The sequence below is a fragment of the Oncorhynchus kisutch genome, linkage group LG17 (assembly GCF_002021735.2).
Source record: "Oncorhynchus kisutch isolate 150728-3 linkage group LG17, Okis_V2, whole genome shotgun sequence".
Classification (NCBI taxonomy): Eukaryota; Metazoa; Chordata; class Actinopteri; order Salmoniformes; family Salmonidae; genus Oncorhynchus; species Oncorhynchus kisutch.
Window position 1 is genome coordinate 11,463,216 of NC_034190.2, and position 18,971 is coordinate 11,482,186.

General features: G+C 45.2%; 1 protein-coding gene across 1 annotated transcript in view; it reads left to right on the top strand.

Annotated features, from left to right (window-relative positions):
• Positions 1-18,971, top strand: part of LOC116354513 (CUB and sushi domain-containing protein 3-like) — a 492,885-nt gene that overhangs the window by 438,782 nt on the left and 35,132 nt on the right. Inside the window, 4 exon segments of the mRNA XM_031795095.1 lie at positions 1,940-2,116; positions 6,018-6,197; positions 10,946-11,119; positions 17,939-18,112. Of these exon segments, the coding sequence (XP_031650955.1) occupies positions 1,940-2,116; positions 6,018-6,197; positions 10,946-11,119; positions 17,939-18,112 (705 nt within the window).

Below are 18,971 nucleotides of genomic sequence, written 5' to 3' on the forward strand. Positions count from 1 at the left end.
AAAAGTGCATTTCAATCCCAGGACAACAGCAAAGGATTTTGTGAAGATGCTGGAGGAGACAGGTACAAGGTATCTATATCCACAGTAAAACGAGTCCTATATCGACATAACCTGAAAGGCCGCTCAGCAAGGAAGAAGCCACTGCTCCAAAACCGTCATAAAGAAATCTGACTACAGTTTGCAACTGCACATGGGGAGAAAGATCAAACTTTTTGGAGAAATGTCCTCTGGTCTGATTAAACAAAAATATAACTGTTTGGCCGTAATGACCATTGTTATGTTTGGAGGAAAAAGGGGGAGGCTTGCAAGCCGAAGAACACCATCCCAACCATGAAGCAAGGAGGTGGCAGCATCATATTTGGGGGTGCTTTGCTGCAGGAGGGACTGGTGCACTTTACAAAATAGATGGCATCATGAGGAAGGAAAATTATGTGGATATATTGAAGCAACATCTCAAGACATGGAAGTGAAAGCTGGGTAACAAATGGATCTTCCAAATGGACAATGACCCCAAACATACTTCCAAAGTTGTGGCAAAATGGCTTAAGGACAACAAAGTCAAGGTATTGGAGTGGCCATCACATTGCCCTGACCTCAGTCCCATAGAAAATGTGTGGGCATAACTGAAAAAGCGTGTGCGAGCAAGGAGGCCTGCAAACCTTACTCAGTTACACAAGCTCTGTCAGGAGGAATGGGCCAAAATTCACCCAACTTATTGTGGGGAGCTTGTGGAAGGCTACCTGAAACGTTTGACCCAAGTTAAACAATTTAAAGGCAATGCTACCAAATACTAATTGAGTGCATGTAAACTTCTGACCCACTGGGAATGTGATGAAAGAAATAATAGCTGAAATAAATAATTCTCTCTTTTATTATTCTGACATTTCACATTCTTAAAATAAAGTGGTGATCCTAACTGACCTAAGACGGAATTTTTACTAGCATTAAATGTCAGGAATTGTGAAAAACTGAGTTTAAATGTATTGGCTAAGGTGTATGTAAACTTCAGACTTCAACTGTAACACTTGGTGTGTTTGGATTTAGATTTGGTTAAAAGGATGACTAGAATAACATTGTTTAATAAATAATGTTATTCTAGTTATCCCTTTGCCCAAATCTAAATCCAAATACACCAAGTGTGAGTGCCCCCCCTCGTGTGAGTGCCCCCCCCCCCCCCCTCCTCCTCCTCTTGCCCTCGAACAGCCTCAGTTCATCGTGGGCACTGACTCTACAGAGTGTCAAAAGCGTTCCACAGGGATGCTGGCCCATGTTGACTCAAATGGTTCCCACAGTTGTCAAGTTGGCTGGATGTCCTTTGGGTGGTGAACCATTCCTGATATACACGGAAAACTGTTGAGCGTGAAAAACCCAGCAGCCTGACACCTACTACTGTTCAATACCCCGTTCAAAGGCACTTCAAAATGTTGTCTGGGCCATTCACCCTCTGAATGTTGTCTGGCCCATTCACCCTCTGAATGTTGTCTGGCCCATTCACCCTCTGAATGTTGTCTGGGCCTTCTGGGCCCTCTGAATGTTGTCTGGCCCATTCACCCTCTGAATGTTGTCTGGGCCCTCAATGTTGTCTGGCCCATTCACCCTCTGAATGTTGTCTGGCCCATTCACCCTCTGAATGTTGTCTGGCCCATTCACCCTCTGAATGTTGTCTGGCCCATTCACCCTCTGAATGGCACACATACACAATCCATGTCTCAATTTTCTCAAAGCTTAAAAATCCAATGTTAGCCTTATCTCCTCCCCTTCATCTACACTGATTGAACAAGTGTCATCGATAAGGGATCATAGCTTTCACCTAGTCAGTCTGTGTCACGGAAAGTGTTCTTAATGTTTTGTATACTCGGTGAGCTAGTATATGATGAAACAACTTCACAAGTATAAAACCAATCATTCAATCAAACTCTCCCCTTCTCTCTCTCTCCAGCGGTGCAGTGTGGGAACCCGGGAACCCCCAGTAACGGCCGTGTGTCCCGGCTGGACGGCACAACCTACTCCCACTCCGTCACCTACTCCTGTATGGATGGCTACCTGCTGACCGGCTCCACCACACGTCAGTGTCTGGCCAACGCCACCTGGTCTGGCACTGCCCCCAACTGCACGAGTAAGTCTTCATAAAACAACCTCACTGCCCTGAACTGCACCAGTAAGTCTTCATAAACCAACCTCACTGCCCTGAACTGCACCAGTAAGTCTTCATAAACCAACCTCACTGCCCTGAACTGCACCAGTAAGTCTTCATAAACCAACCTCACTGCCCTGAACTGCACCAGTAAGTCTTCATAAACCAACCTCACTGCCCTGAACTGCACCAGTAAGTCTTCATAAACCAACCTCACTGCCCTGAACTGCACCAGTAAGTCTTCATAAACCAACCTCACTGCCCTGAACTGCTCCAGTAAGTCTTCATAAACCAACCTCACTGCCCTGAACTGCAGCAGTAAGTGGGATCAGAGCCCACATTCATAAAGCATCTCAGAGTAGGTGTGCTGATCTAGGATCAGACCCCCCCCCCCCCCCCCTGACAACACCATGTTTTTTTTTTACGATGTATCTCGATTGTGATCTTTGGTTGGGACCTATGGGACCTATTGATATGTGATACAGAGTCATATATGGGGGATTGGATCTATTAGTGGGCTGAGGCTGAAGACAGTTTGCGTCCCAAATGGCACCCTATTCCCTATATAGTTCACTACTTTTGACCACAGCCCTATGGGTCCTTGTCAAAAGTAGTGCACTATAAAGGGAATAGGGGGGCATTTGGAACTATTCCAGAATCTTAATCTCGCATCCTGTTGTCATGACATTTCAAGACGTTGCTCCTCTCATGTTAAGAAGGGTGGGTTGTTTATGATTGGAATTCTCTGGGCAGTGTAAGAGAGGGATCGAAGAGGAGACGCTATTTAAGGTAGCCTTCGGGTTAAGGATTGAGACAGCAAGAGAAAGGGTCTCACACACACATACACACGCACAGTGACTGGTGGGTTGAGACAGAGAAGAGAGGTCAGAAGAGCCCTGTGTCCCTGCTCCAGCAAGATAAGAAAATCAATCCCTCTGTGCCTCTCTGTTACCTTGTACATATTACCATACCCTCCAAAGCTCTTGCCTCTTCTTCAGCTCCTTCTCAGTTGAGTAGACAATGCCAGGGAGTCCATCTGATTTAAATCTAGGCCCAGGGGCGAGAGAGAGTGAGAAAAAGAGACAGAGGGGGAGAGAGACCGAAAGGGAGAATGAGGGAGAGAGGCTAGCACGTAACTTTCTGAAAAGCATATGTTTGTTAGAGGTTGGTGAGAGTGTTTGTCCTAAGGTTATTTTGCATACAACTTTAAGAAATCGTGCAGGATAGTTGCTTGGCATTGGAACATTCTCAGCACATTTAAGGAACTTGATGAGAAAAAAAAGTTATTTTATTGGTATTTCATTACAGAATGTTTCCTTAAAGTTCAAACATGGTTACATTTCAATGTTGGTAATGTTCTAGGAATGTTCTCGAATTGGTTTGTATTAGGAATGTTATCGTGTAGTTCAGAGAACATTAAGAAACAACGTTCTTCTGTGTGAATTTCAGTACTTTAGCCTAACGTTTCCTACAGGTTTCCTCGTGGTTCTAAAGTCATATTTTCAAATTATTCCAAGAACATTAAAAAAAACTTTCCAAAAAAACTTTCCAAGAAAATGTTAGAAACATTCAGAGAACGTTCTAAGAATGTTGTTTAAAAACATTTATATTCCGTTCTCAGCATCAATATAACTCATCTTCTATCTTGTTAAGTGTGTTCTGGTGTATTGGCCGCACCCACTAATGGGCCACACCCACTAACGGGCCACACCCACTAATGGGCCACACCCACGAATGGGCCACACCCACTAATGGGCCACACCCACTAATGGGCCACACCCACTAATGGGCCACACCCACTGATGGGCCACACCTACTAATTGGCCACACCTGATCTTAATGAGTGCTTGTTTCCTTTCAAATGGGAGTCTGTTTGAATAGACTAATATGTAAAAACATGGTATGCTAGCTTCATCTTGGTGGAACAGAGGACTAATTCCATGGACAGAGAACAGATTATAGGTTTGAATCTTCAAGGAAGTTATTTAAAGCCTCCAAATAACCTATCATTTCCTTTCGCAGAGCGTTCAATGAACCAGAGTAAAGCGTTCTCAGAACCTTCCTGCAACCTTAAAATAAATGTTCCCAGAACAGTCAAAATGTTCACTTCTCTGCACAGAATGTTTAATAAAACCTTCAGTTTTACCGGTTAGGAAATGAATGACTTCGTTCCCACAAACAATGTGAAACTAAAAAAATACGTTCCCACAACTTCCAAGGAACCAAATTAGACTTATTCCACTTCAGGTAGATAATTAGTCTCTATCTCACCTGGTGTTTCAGATTCAGTTAATTCAGGAATGGACTTCCAGATCTATAAACTACTGCCTGCCTGTCTCCATATCACCCCTAGACAGAAGTTGTAGACCACACTCGTTCCTCCAGGCTAGGTTCTTTGCCTTTGATCGTATGCCTCTTAGTGCCCATATATGCTTAAACAGGCAGAATGCTTTGCCTACAGCGTTTCAAAGAGACCTTTGGTTTGTGTCCCAAAATGGCACCCTGTTACCTATATAGTTTCAGGGCTCTGATTTAACGTAGGTCACCTTTTTAGGAAATAAGGTGTCATTTGGGACGCATCCCTTGCCTGTGGCATCAAATGAAATTGTATTTGTCACATGTGCCGAATACAACACCTTACAGTGAAATGTATACTTACACAGCCCTTAAGCAACATTGCAGTTTTAAGAAAAATACCAACCAAAAAATAAATAAATAAAGTAACAAAAAGTAATGTGATAAAGTAGTACTGATTGATGAGTCTTTACATGTGTTTTATTGAGTAGGCTGAGAAGGGTGATGCAATGTTTTCTATCCGGTGGTGGAGTCACATTAGCATTTTGGTCGAGACATTTTCCACACCACCTAGATGTTTTACGAGCTTAAACCCTCCGATGATTGATTCCCAAAGCTTCATTCTTATGTTGTTGTTTTTTTTGCAAAAGACACTAAATTTATGGAAAACTGTAATTCCGGAATTGATAAGGGCACCACATAAATCAATGGGGGGGGTGAACTTTTTTCTGAAATTTAAAATTAATTAAATGCAAAGTACTTTTGGGGTTTGTTGTCAGTCACGGTGATCACTGATCACAAAACTACTAATGTGTTTCTGTTACCTTGTCATCTGAATTCCCTGGTAGACTGTAAACATTCTACTTCCTGCTCTCTGATTTCCATCCCGTCCTCTACAGAACAGAAGGGAGTTATAGTCGTAAGAGATTGACAGAATTGATTATGGAAGTTAAACCCAGGAGACCCTCGTATGAGAACACAGCTCACAGCTATTGATTTTCCCGGTGATAGTGAAATCTATCATTTTGAATAAAAGAGGTGAGGTGGTATCTCATCAGTGGAGATATCTCTGTTGCTGGCTGCATAAATTGGTCATTTCAGATGATTTGTGGATTAGGTTGCCCACCAATTGTTGTCACAGCCCCAGTTACATCTTACGCCTGACCCACAATGGGGCCTAAATTGCACTTCGACCGCCATCATAGATATCCGCGTCTGTCACACAAGAGCCAGAATGCCAACTAAGTGTCCAGACTGGGGATGTCTTCTTTGTTATGTATGTATTTGTTTGCTGTAACAGAGTACACTGTGTCACTGAGTCGCTCTTTCGTCCCCTTCCTTCCTACCTTCCTTTGTCCGTTCCTTCCTTCCTTCCTTCCCACCTTCCTTCATTCCTCTCTTCCTTCCTTCCTCCCTTCCTTCCTTCCTTCCTTCCTTCCTTCCTTCCTTCCTTCCTTCCTTCCTTCCTTCCTTCCTCTTGCTTCCTCTCTTTCGTCCTTCCTTCCTCTCTTTCTTCCTTCCTTCATTCCTCTCTTCCTTCCTTATTTCCTTTCTCCCTCCCTCCTTCCTTCTTTCTGTCTAATCACAGTGATCAACTGTGGCGACCCTGGGGTTCCAGCCAATGGGATGAGATATGGAGAGGACTTTGCCATTGGTCAGAACATCACCTTCCTGTGTGCGCCGGGATACAGCATGGAGGCTGACAGCTCTGCGGTACGCACCTGCACCTCCAACGGCACCTGGAGTGGCATCATGGCATCCTGCCAAGGTAAGACCTAGCAACACGTGTGTAGCATAATGTACTTCATTACCCACAATGCTCTGTGGAACATATCTAATAACATCATAGCATCTTTCAAAGGCTCAGCAACACTTTGTTTGGTTGGTTTGTTCTCCTAACTACTTCAATTTGAGTGTTTGAATATGTGTATCTACACTTTAGAATAGATTTCAATGAGCCAAGTCTTAGGGACTAACTAATCAATGTTCCCATTGTCTAAAACAGAGATGTCTTGGCTTGTGTTCCCCTATGGAATCACCACCAGTTTCACTACAGATTGTTATAGCTTATTCACAGTAACACAGCACACCTCCTGCTTTCCACACTGTTGCCCTTAGCAACGGTAGCCCATATATCATTGTGTCCTGTTAGCTGCCACAGTGAGAAAAAGGGTTTAAATAAAGCATATCAGTTTGCTTTGGTTTGTTATTGTCGGACCAACATCCTGTCTTGTAGTTGTTATTTTAGGACCAACATCCTGTCTTGTAGTTGTTATTGCTGACACTATATGGCCAGGCAGAAAAGGTTTCTCTTCATAACACGCTTTCTCAACATGCATAAAATTCAGCTTTTGACCATTATCTTGGACCAACTATGATCGACACATGTCTCAATCCGTTTGTACAGGTGATAGTTCCGTTTCCTGGCTGTGTGAAAGTGTGTTGTTATGCATACATATCCAACAGCTCCAGAATGATATCTTGGTGCCGTACATTCTTAGATCTGTGGATGTTGACGTGTGCGTAACGTCCAAAGAGTGAATGGGTGTGGAGTCAGGCGCAGAGCGCCAAGGATACGGGAAAAAACAGCGCTTTAATGTCCAAATACAAATAGGTGACGCCGAAACACAGGCGTAAATACACTCCACCTAAAATACACACGGGTATCAAACCGGACAGCGGAAAACCCACAATATAACGAAACACCTTTACATAACAGAAACAAGCCCGCACAAACACAAGCGGGCTAATCGAACTTAAATAACACCAACCCAAAAACCCCAACAAGGAACAGGTGAAAACAATTAGACAAAACCAAACGAAAAGGTGGCAGATCGGTGGCAGCTAGTAGACCGGCGACGACGACCGCCGAGCGCCACCCGAACAGGAAGGGGAGCCCCCTTCGGTGGCAGCTAGTAGACCGGTGACGACGACCGCCGAGCGCCACCCGAACAGGAAGGGGAGCCCCCTTCGGTGGCTGCTAGTAGACCGGCGACGACGACCGCCGAGCGCCACCCGAACAGGAAGGGGAGCCCCCTTCGGTGGCAGCTAGTAGACCGGCGACGACGACCACCGAGCACCCCCCGAACAGGAAGGGGAGCCCCCTTCGGTGGCAGCTAGTAGACCGGCGACGACGACCGCCGAGCGCCCCCCGAACAGGAAGGGGAGCCACCTTCTGTGGCAGCTAGTAGACCGGCGACGACGACCGCCGAGCGCCCCCCGAACAGGAAGGGGAGCCACCTTCTGTGGCAGCTAGTAGACCGGCGACGACGACCGCCGAGCGCCACCCGAACAGGAAGGGGAGCCCCCTTCGGTGGCAGCTAGTAGACCGGTGACGACGACCGCCGAGCGCCACCCGAACAGGAAGGGTAGCCACCTTCTGTGGCAGCTAGTAGACCGGTGACGACCGCCGAGCGCCACCCGAACAGGAAGGGGAGCCCCCTTCGGTGGCAGCTAGTAGACCGGCGACGACGACCGCCGAGCGCCACCCGAACAGGAAGGGGAGCCCCCTTCGGTGGCAGCTAGTAGACCGGCGACGACGACCGCCGAGCGCCACCCGAACAGGAAGGGGAGCCCCCTTCGGTGGCAGCTAGTAGAACGGCGACGACGACCGCCGAGCGCCACCCGAACAGGAAGGGGAGCCCCCTTCGGTGGCAGCTAGTAGACCGGTGACGACGACCGCCGAGCGCCACCCGAACAGGAAGGGGAGCCCCCTTCGTTGGCAGCTAGTAGACCGGTGACGACGACCGCCGAGCGCCCCCCGAACAGGAAGGGGAGCCCCCTTCGGTGGCAGCTAGTAGACCGGTGACGACGACCGCCGAGCGCCACCCGAACAGGAAGGGGAGCCCCCTTCGGTGGCAGCTAGTAGACCGGTGACGACGACCGCCGAGCGCCCCCCGAACAGGAAGAGGAGCCCCCTTCGGTGATATTCGTGACAGTGTGGAATAGAAAGTAGCCTAATGGAGGTGGAAGGGTGACGGTCTAACATTGCCTTTTAACACAAAGTTGTGTGCGTGCATGCACTCATATTGTATACTGTATGTGAGAATGCCTGTGAAATGGAGGATCCGTCACAGCAGCTGTAGAACTTCTTCACCACTGTTGTGTCACTGGAGTTGTGAAACTACTCTGCATAAACCTATTATTCATTAGCTTAGTACAAGCCAAGCTGGTCCACTCTCAATGGAGGGGCTACCAAGCGTGTCCAATACTAATTCAGAATATTAATACAACATTTGGGAATTTATTACACGTTTATTGTTTTTATTACTTGTGACACAGAGATGGCAATAAGAGCAGCCAATCATCAGAAAGCTCCATTCAGCTGGACTAATGTGTTTGTTTTTTTTGTCAGCTGATTCATTTAATCACTACCCTTCAAATCAAAGGGTTCAGGTCAAATGGAATGGACTGATAATATAAGGGATATGGTGCCAAAGGGTTCTGGTCAAATGGAATGGACTGATAATATAAGGGATATGGTGCCAAAGGGTTCTGGTCAAATGAAGGGTACTATATAGTATAGGGAATAGGCCTAGTATTCACAGTGCTGTTACTGACCAAACCAACCCCATCTTTTGGAAAGTCTATCCACAGAGCTGTTACTGACCAAACCAACCCCATCATTTGGAAAGTCTATCCACAGAGCTGTTACTGACCAAACCAACCCCATCTTTTGGAAAGTCTCCACAGTGCTGTTACTGACCAAACCAACCCCATCTTTTGGAAAGTCTATCCAGAGCTGTTACTGACCAAACCAACCCCATCATTTGGAAAGTCTATCCACAGAGCTGTTACTGACCAAACCAACCCCATCTTTTGGAAAGTCTATCCACAGAGCTGTTACTGACCAAACCAACCCCATCATTTGGAAAGTCTATCCACAGAGCTGTTACTGACCAAACCAACCCCATCTTTTGGAAAGTCTCCACAGTGCTGTTACTGACCAAACCAACCCCATCTTTTGGAAAGTCTATCCACAGAGCTGTTACTGACCAAACCAACCCCATCTTTTGGAAAGTCTCCACAGTGCTGTTACTGACCAAACCAACCCCATCTTTTGGAAAGTCTATCCACAGAGCTGTTACTGACCAAACCAACCCCATCTTTTGGAAAGTCTATCCACAGCGCTGTAACGGTTATTCAGTGAGATGACTATATCCATGGTGATAGGCTTTCCAAAATAGTGCACTATTTTACTGTAATTTGGTGAGAGTATTGTGTCTATCGTATTGTATGCTGGAAAGCCTGTTTCTGCCCAAACCAACCCTCTCAGAACAGTCGGCTGGAAAGCCTGTTTCTGCCCAAACCAACCCTCACAGAACAGTCTTCTAGAAAGCCCTATCTGCTGTTACTGTAATTTGCGGAAAAGAGTGTATCCGCCATACAATATTTTTGGACAGCCTACGATATCTGCTATTACTGTAGTTCAGTGAGAGGAGGAGTATGCTGTGTTCACATCGTAGTTGGCAGAACTCTGTGTGAAAAACAGACACGGAAGAGAAAGGGAGACTCACTCTACAGAGTGCAACATGAGTCATCCAGCCTAGCCCTTTCTCCTACTCAGGCGTTGGCTGTCTCTCTCTGCCTTATTGCACTATATAGGGAATAGGGTGCAATTTGGGACTAAGATATTTTTTGATTTAACCTTTATTTAACTAGGCAAGTCAGTTAAGAACAAATTCTTATTTACAATGCCAGCCTAGGAACTACCTTGTTCAGGGGCAGAACGACAGATTTTTACGTTGTCAGCTCGAGGATTCGTTTTCGGTTACTGCCCCAACACTCTAACCACTAGGCTACCCACCACCCCAGGTAGCCTAGTGACACCCAGAGGCTAGTGCTTGGAGAGAAAACCATTAGCTCAGTTTCAGTTAGACAGCTGGTAGTAAATGTCCACTAAGGGTGGCAAACCAAATTATTCCTTCGGCTTCATTTCCTAAGATTATGAAAATATGTTGTTTTAGTTGTTAGCCTGGCTGCAGCCTTTTCCCAAAGGTGTCTTGTGTATTCGCTGTTTGCCTTTATGCCATGAATGGAATCATAAAGTATAAATCAGGATAACTCTACAGTGATAATGAGATATAAGTAAAGTATGATCCATGCCTAATTGATTCATGATATCCTTACAGTGATAACAAGATATAAGTAAAGTATGATCCATGCCTAATTGATTCATGATATCCCTACAGGGATAATGAAGGTTAAGTAAAGTATGATCCATGCCTAATTGATTCATGATATCCCTACAGGGATAATGAGGGTTAAGTAAGTGAGTAATTCAGCATTGATTAAAGTATTACTTCCCCTCAGAGTAAACGCCCTCTCGCCTCTTGCGTCTCTCTCTTGCTTCTCTCTCTCCCCTCTCTGTCCTCTCTGTCCCTCCTCTCTCCTCCCCCGCTCTCCTTCTCTCTCCCTATTCTCTCCCCTCTCTCTCCCTGTCCTCTCTCCCACTACACCCACCCTCTTTCTCTCCCCTCTTCTCCCCCTTCACCCCCTTCTCCTCTCCACCCATAGCGGTGACCTGCGCAACACCCTCTGCCATCTCCAACGGAGTCCTGGAGGGTACAGACTTTGAGTGGGGCACCAGTGTGAGCTACAGTTGCTCCCCAGGGTACGAGCTGTCATTCCCTGCCATTCTCACCTGCGTGGGCAACGGCACCTGGAACGGAATGGTGCCTCAGTGCCTACGTGAGTAACATCTCTCCTCTCCACTCGTGTTATTTTGTTATCTCGCTCTCTCTCTTTCTCTCTCCTTCTCTCTTGCTCTCTCTTTCTCTCTATCTCTCTTTCTCACTCGCTCTCTCGCTCTCTGTTTTCCACTCTCTTGCACATCGATGCAGCTTCACTCTCTCTCTGCAGTAGAACTAACACATCGATGCAGCTTCACTCTCTCTCTGCAGTAGAACTAACACATCGATGCAGCTTCACTCTCTCTCTGCAGCAGAACTAACACATCGATGCAGCTTCACTCTCTGCAGTAGAACTAACACATCGATGCAGCTTCACTCTCTCTGCAGCAGAACTAACACATCAATGCAGCTTCACTCTCTCTGCAGTAGAACTAACACATCGATGCAGCTTCCCTCTCTCTCTGCAGCAGAACTAACACATCGATGCAGCTTCACTCTCTCTGCAGTAGAACTAACACATCGATGCAGCTTCACTCTCTGCAGTAGAACTAACACATCGATGTAGCTTCACTCTCTCTGCAGTAGAACTAACACATCGATGAAGCTTCACTCTCTGCAGTAGAACTAACACATCGATGCAGCTTCACTCTCTGCAGTAGAACTAACACATCGATGCAGCTTCACTCTCTCTGCAGTAGAACTAACACATCGATGCAGCTTCACTCTCTGCAGTAGAACTAACACATCGATGCAGCTTTACTCTGCAGTAGAACTAACACATCGATGCAGCTTCACTCTCTCTCTGCAGTAGAACTAACACATCGATGCAGCTTCACACTCTCTCTGCAGTAGAACTAACACATCGATGCAGCTTCACACTCTCTCTGCAGTAGAACTAACACATTTTGTTGCGTTCTTGTATCCTTGTTTCAGTTTGAACAAGATGTCCACTCTACAGTTCTATGACTATAGTCAGTTACAGAGATTAATCTTTTCGATTTTTTAAACCAATTTCCTAATCTTTATTAGAAACAACAGGTTAATATCAGGGTAACGACAGGTTAATATCAGGGTAACGACAGGGAAATAACATGATAACGACAGGGAAATAACAGGTAACGACAGGGAAATGACGTGATAACGACAGGGAAATGACGTGATAACGACAGTGAAATAACAGGAAACGACAGGGAAATTACGTGATAACGACAGGGAAATGACGTGATAACGACAGTGAAATAACATTGTAACGACAGGGATATGACGTGATAACGACAGGGAAATAACGTGGTAACGACAGGGAAATAACGTGGTAACGACAGGGTTAGTACAGGGAAATAACAGGGTTATTAACGGGAAATAACAGGGTTATTAAAGGGAAATAACAGGGTTATTAAAGGGAAAGAACAGGATAACAGGGAAAGAACAGGATAACTGGGAAAGAACAGGATAACAGGGAAAGAACAGGATAACAGGGAAAGAACAGGATAACTGGGAAAGAACAGGATAACAACAGGGAAAGAACAGGGTAACAATAGGGAAAGAACAGGATAACAGGGAAAGAACAGGGTAACATGGAAAGAACAGGGTAACAATAGGGAAAGAACAGGGTAACAATAGGGAAAGAACAGGGTAACAATAGGGAAAGAACAGGGTAACAATAGGGAAAGAACAGGGTAACAGGGAAAGAACAGGATAACAACAGGGAAAGAACAGGGTAACAGGGAAAGAACAGGGTAACAGGGAAAGAACAGGGTAACAGGGAAAGAACAGGGTAACAATAGGGAAAGAACAGGATAACAGGGAAAGAACAGGGTAACATGGAAAGAACAGGGTAACAATAGGGAAAGAACAGGGTAACAATAGGGAAAGAACAGGGTAACAATAGGGAAAGAACAGGGTAACAATAGGGAAAGAACAGGGTAACAGGGAAAGAACAGGATAACAACAGGGAAAGAACAGGGTAACAGGGAAAGAACAGGGTAACAGGGAAAGAACAGGGAAAGAACAGGATAACAATAGGGAAAGAACAGGGTAACAATAGGGAAAGAACAGGGTAACAATAGGGAAAGAACAGGGTAACAACAGGGAAAGAACAGGATAACAACAGGGTAACAACAGGGAAAGAACAGGATAACAACAGGGAAAGAACAGGATAACAACAGGGTAACAATAGGGAAAGAACAGGATAACAACAGGGTAACAACAGGGAAAGAACAGGGTAACAACAGGGAAAGAACAGGGAAAGAACAGGATAACAACAGGGTAACAACAGGGAAAGAACAGGATAACAACAGGGAAAGAACAGGATAACAATAGGGAAAGAACAGGATAACAACAGGGTAACAACAGGGAAAGAACAGGATAACAACAGGGATGGAACAGGATAACAACAGGGTAACAACAGGGAAAGAACAGGATAACAACAGGGAAAGAACAGGATAACAACAGGGAAAGAACAGGGTAACAACAGGGAAAGAACAGGATAACAACAGGGTAACAACAGGGAAAGAACAGGATAACAACAGGGAAAGAACACAGTAACTACATGGCAACAACAACCCCATAATAACCAGTTTATAGTTAGTATGTAGCTACTAAATAAAGATTTCAAGTGTGCCAAAAGGATATACAGTGTGAAGAACTTTCCTGCTTATATAGAAACAATGATTAAGAACTATAGATATTAAAGGATAATAAGCATAAGTTATGTAGTAAGTATTCAAGGCCCTTCTCACCTCTTCTCATTAGCACCATTTACAATGCACTTGGAACGCTCTTAGAAAAAAGGTTTGAGAAACTACATAGGGCAACCACAAAACTGAACTTTTGGGTATTTTGCTCGTAGTTCATAGTTCTCCAGTCCTTAAAAGGTGTTGTGCAAACAGGTAAATGTACATGTTTTGATGATACATAAGTAATTATGTTTCTTACCACTACTACATTCATAGTTTAACTGTGCCTTCGGTGTTTCAACACTGTATTATAAAGCAAACTCAGTTCCCCCTATGTTAACAAATAGTACTTTCTCTATAGTTCTAGTGGTGCTTGGACCCACATTTACCCTTGTTAGTGGGGACCGCGCCCTCATTGGCCCGAGTGACGCACAGCAGTGACAGGTGGCCACTCAGGGACAGGTGTAAACATCACCTGACCACAGTGCTCACCTCTGCACCTGCCATCGTCGTCCGGGAAACCAAACAGAAACACTCCCGTCTCTCTCACACTCTTTCTCCTTCAAATTCTTAGAATGTGATACTAGCAAAACTAGAATATCGTTGTTGTTTTTTTGCGCTAAATACACTTTAAGAGACCTGGCCTTAACGTGTAGGGGATAGTAAATCCCTTACTACATCCTACTGTGCCCCCTGCTAGAGCTGTGTGACCTAGAACAGGCCGGGGCAACAGCCACCAGGCAAAAGTGTACTGGAATAGTGGTTAGGCAACTTCACAATGCTCTGATACGTTTTGTTCACAAGAGAGGAGACAAGTAGCCATGTTAGTGGATAGATTTATCTTGTTTTAAGTTGAATACCCTCCTCATCCATTATAATGTACCAGTTATAGAGTATGTAGTTTTTAATAAAAACATACATGCACCCTGCATCTAGAAACATTGTGCTGTGCTGTGCAGACCTTAGATGTCTTGTCTTGAGGTGTCTTGTATAGCTATGGTTTCTGTGTAATAAACAGTCTTTCTAAGAAAGTACATTCTACATCAGTATAAACATTGCTACTGAGAACAGGTGAACAAGGGCCTTGACTACTTTCTACATAACTTATTACCCTCTATCATACATAGTTGTTACAGATGGAGTTCGCAGTAGGGGAAAATAGTGCCACTGACCGCCCTAAAGCCGTTGTTTTTGTTTTGTTGACGACGCAGAGGAGCGTCGTGCGACGGGGTAAACAGTTTTGCACTACTTATTTGTTGTTGCATTATTGCAATTGGACGTGACAGTTTCACCATTAAGGATTCTAGCTATAAGTAATATATAATCATTTCTACATAACAACCAAGACAATTCCTCACACTTTATATAGTTATTTAGCAGCTAGGTACTATTACTGCGATGTTAAAGTATTATTTCCCTGTTCCCTGTCGTTTCCTGTTACTTCCCTGTCGTTTCCTGTTATTTCCCTGTCGTTTCCTGTTACTTCCCTGTCGTTTCCTGTTACTTCCCTGTCGTTTCCTGTTACTTCCCTGTCGTTTCCTGTTACTTCCCCGTCGTTTCCTGTTACTTCCCTGTCGTTTCCTGTTACTTCCCTGTCGTTTCCTGTTACTTCCCTGTCGTTTCCTGTTACTTCCCTGTCTTTTCCTGTTACTTCCCTGTCGTTTCCTGTTACTTCCCTGTCGTTTCCTGTTACTTCCCTGTCGTTTCCTGTTACTTCCCTGTCGTTTCCTGTTACTTCCCTGTCGTTTCCTGTTACTTCCCTGTCATTTCCTGTTATTTCCCTGTTGTTACGGTGTTATTTCCCTGTCTTTTCCTGTTATATCAGCACTGCACACTAAAGTGCTTCTTGGTCTATTCTTCTTTTTTCTTCTTTTTTCATGCAGGTGGTCTGGGTATCTGACAATGTAGTGAAACAATTGGCTGCAGAATTAATGCTATACTGTCATCTTGCTCGCCTCTGTAAAGGAACAAACCAAGGTTCTCTATGTCATTTGTTGATTGAGTGACAGCTGAGTTAGAGGAGGAAGCGCTCATTCATAAAGTCCTTGGTCTGGTCCGACGATCTTCCACCCGTTTTAGGGACATCAGTCAAACTCAATCATTTCGGCAGTAACTTTCGGCATCACTTTAATTTGACCCAAAACGAGGGCGGGACAAAGGGTATACTCGATGTACTGCAGATTAGATGGTAAATTGAATTGAAAAGACTAGCAGATGCCTCCCGTTAAAGGGCAGGTAATGGGAGGTGGGAGGTGAGAGGCTTCCACCATGATGAGCAGCTGTGCCCAATGATAGACAGACACCAAAAAAGTGTGACCAAGTCTCTCTCTCTCTCTCACTCACTCACTCTCACACAGCAATCATCCTCATACACAAACCAAAAATGTCCAAACACGCACAGATCTGAAGGGAACTCGTCTCCAAAGTTACAATGTCAATTGCATGTTGCAGACTGGGTTCACAAACGCAACGGATTTGTGAAAGCCTTTGTTTTTAAAAGGTTCAGAGTTTTGCTGAGACGAGGCTTCAGTCCCGTTATTAGTCATTATAAATAATAGTGTAATTAAGTGTGTTTTTCTCTCCACCATCTGTCACAACTCAGATAACCTTAGAAGGCCTATTTGAACATCAGAGGATCCGGCCATCTATCCTACACCTATTGAGGATTCTCTCTCTAGCGAGCCAGAGAATCATAATAACTCAGAGGCTTATTAAGACTTATTAAGAAGGCCTGTTTGAACATCAGAGGACACAACCATCAATTCTACACCTAGAGAAGTGTGTCTATACACAAAGAGACACAGGGAATCATAATTCACCCAACTCAGTGTTTAGTTTACCTACTTGTCACTTAGCCGTACCCTGTCTGTCCGTCTCCGTATGACAGAGAGAGTGAGTGAAGAACAGAGGGGGTAATCTGCGCAGAATTATTGAGTTCTTAACTACCTGCCCCAGTGGGTCATCAGGCAGAGCTTCAAACGTGATCGGGCGGAAGGGTGGAGGGGGTGAAGGGGAGGAGGAGGAGGTGGGGGGGTGAAGGGGAGGAGGAGGGTTGGAGGGGGAGAAAGGGAGGAGGAGGTGGAGGGAAGAAGGAGGTGGAGGTGGTCAAGGGGAGGAGGGGGTGAAGGGGAGGAGGAGGTGAGGGGGGTGAAGGGAGGAGGAGGTGCAGGGGGTGAAGGGGAGGAGGAGGTGGAGGGGGTGAAGGGGAGGAGGAGGTGAAGGGGAGGAGGAGGTGGAGGGGTGAAGGGGAGGAGGAGGTGGAGGGGGTGAAGGGAGGAGGAGGTGGAGGGGGTGAAGGGGAGGAGGAGGTGAAGGGAGGAGGAGGTGGAGGGAAGAGCAGGTTAAAAGGTCCACAAGGTACAGTAGTTCTAAGTCCTCATCCTTCAGAACACTGAAGCATGTACAACAGCAGCAGAGGGCACAGAAACTTTGGCTCCAATGGGAATGAACTAAAGATTGGCTGCCTGTGACTTTGTAATCTTGCAGGCAGCACACTTCTTTTTGTTCTTCTTCTTCTTATCTTCTTCTCTCTCTCTACATCTCTGTTCTCTGCTCTCTCAACCCCTCGCTCTGTTCTCTACTCTCTCTTCCTCTCTTTTTTTATATCTTGACAGCGTATCTATTATTCATCAAGAAAAAGTCAAGTTTGTAGTCCTCCTAGTTCCCAGACAGTAAGAGAGGGAGTCTTGTTTGGCACATTTATAATGTATTGGCAGAGTGTGAAGGCCACATCTATTATTGATTCTTCCCGGACAGACCAAGTGTTTGCTGGACAGCCACTGATGGTCAGTGCTCAATGACCGGTTTGAGCCCTTTGAGGGACGATGTCATTCATGTTTGTCTGGTCTGTAAAACTTCGTCTTCTCCTCCACTGGTGCCTGCCAGGATCACAGATACAACGAGATACTGTGTCAGAAATTCAATCTAACCCTCACTGGGGGGGAAAATGGCTAACATTGCTCTTGTGTATTTCTGGAATGTTCATTTCGATCTGTAAGGATCACAGAGAGATACTGTGGCAGGAGGAGTTCAATGACATTGATCCTGTGCGTTTTTTGTTGTTGTTTCTGATTCGATCTGGTCAGATTTCCCACTCTCTTCAATAAAGACCGCACTGGGGGGAAAACACAGTAACATTGTTCCTGTGTGGGGGTTTTTAATGCTCATTTTGATCTGCTCTTTTTGCTCTGCTGTTGTTGTAGCCAAGTTCTGTGGGGACCCTGGTGTGCCTGCCTATGGCTCCAGAGAGGGCCTCAGCTTCATCTATCAGTCAGAGGTGTCGTTCAGCTGTAGTGTCCCCTATATCCCAGTGGGCTCCACTACACGCTTGTGCCAGGCCGACGGCTCCTGGAGCGGATTCCAACCTCGCTGTATAGGTAAGCATCTACTCTGTGTGTGTGTGTGTGCTTCTCTTTATTCCTGGGGAGTTCATCTTTCCAGCTCTATTTGCCTTAAAGCACAGCTTGTAGTATTTAATAACGTCAAACAACAATGTCCTCCCTCTGACACAAGGGTATACCCAGGCCACCCTACTTATACCAAGGATGCGTCTCAAATGAAACTTCCTTTTCCCTATATAGTGCACTACTTTTGACCAGAGCCCTGTGGGCCCAGATCAAACACACCGCACTATATGGGTGCCAATGTGATACACTGCACAAACCTCGACACATCTCTTATTGATGAGATCATTCCAAAAAAGGCAGGGTCATTCCTTTTAAAGGGATGTATCACAGGGGAATAGCCCGGATATGAAATGGCTGTAGGGGATTCTGTTCCATCAGGGGATCACGTTAGTGACATTCTCCTGGCCCTAGCCTTCAGACCTGGCTGGTGTCATTGTCTAGCTTGACAGAAGTTTCTATTTTCAGTGCTGTAACGTAGGACATTATTTTCATGAAGAGTAAGGAATTTGGGAGACTGAACAAACGCACCAAAAATAGGACACAACAAACGAAAACTTGTTTGCCTTGTTTTTAATTTTGCTAGATGGACATGTCAACTCAATATAGTTGTTTTAACTACCTGGTAAGAGTGCTTTGGTGTTTTTTAACCTTCAATTCCTTTGTTAAAGCTACAGGCCTGGGAAAACTGAAGAGCACCTTATCATATCAACTGTTATTACTGTCCCAGAGCACCTTATCATATCAACTGTTATTACTGTCCCAGAGCACCTTATCATATCAACTGTTATTACTGGCCCAGAGCATATAGATTCTATACTGATATTACTGT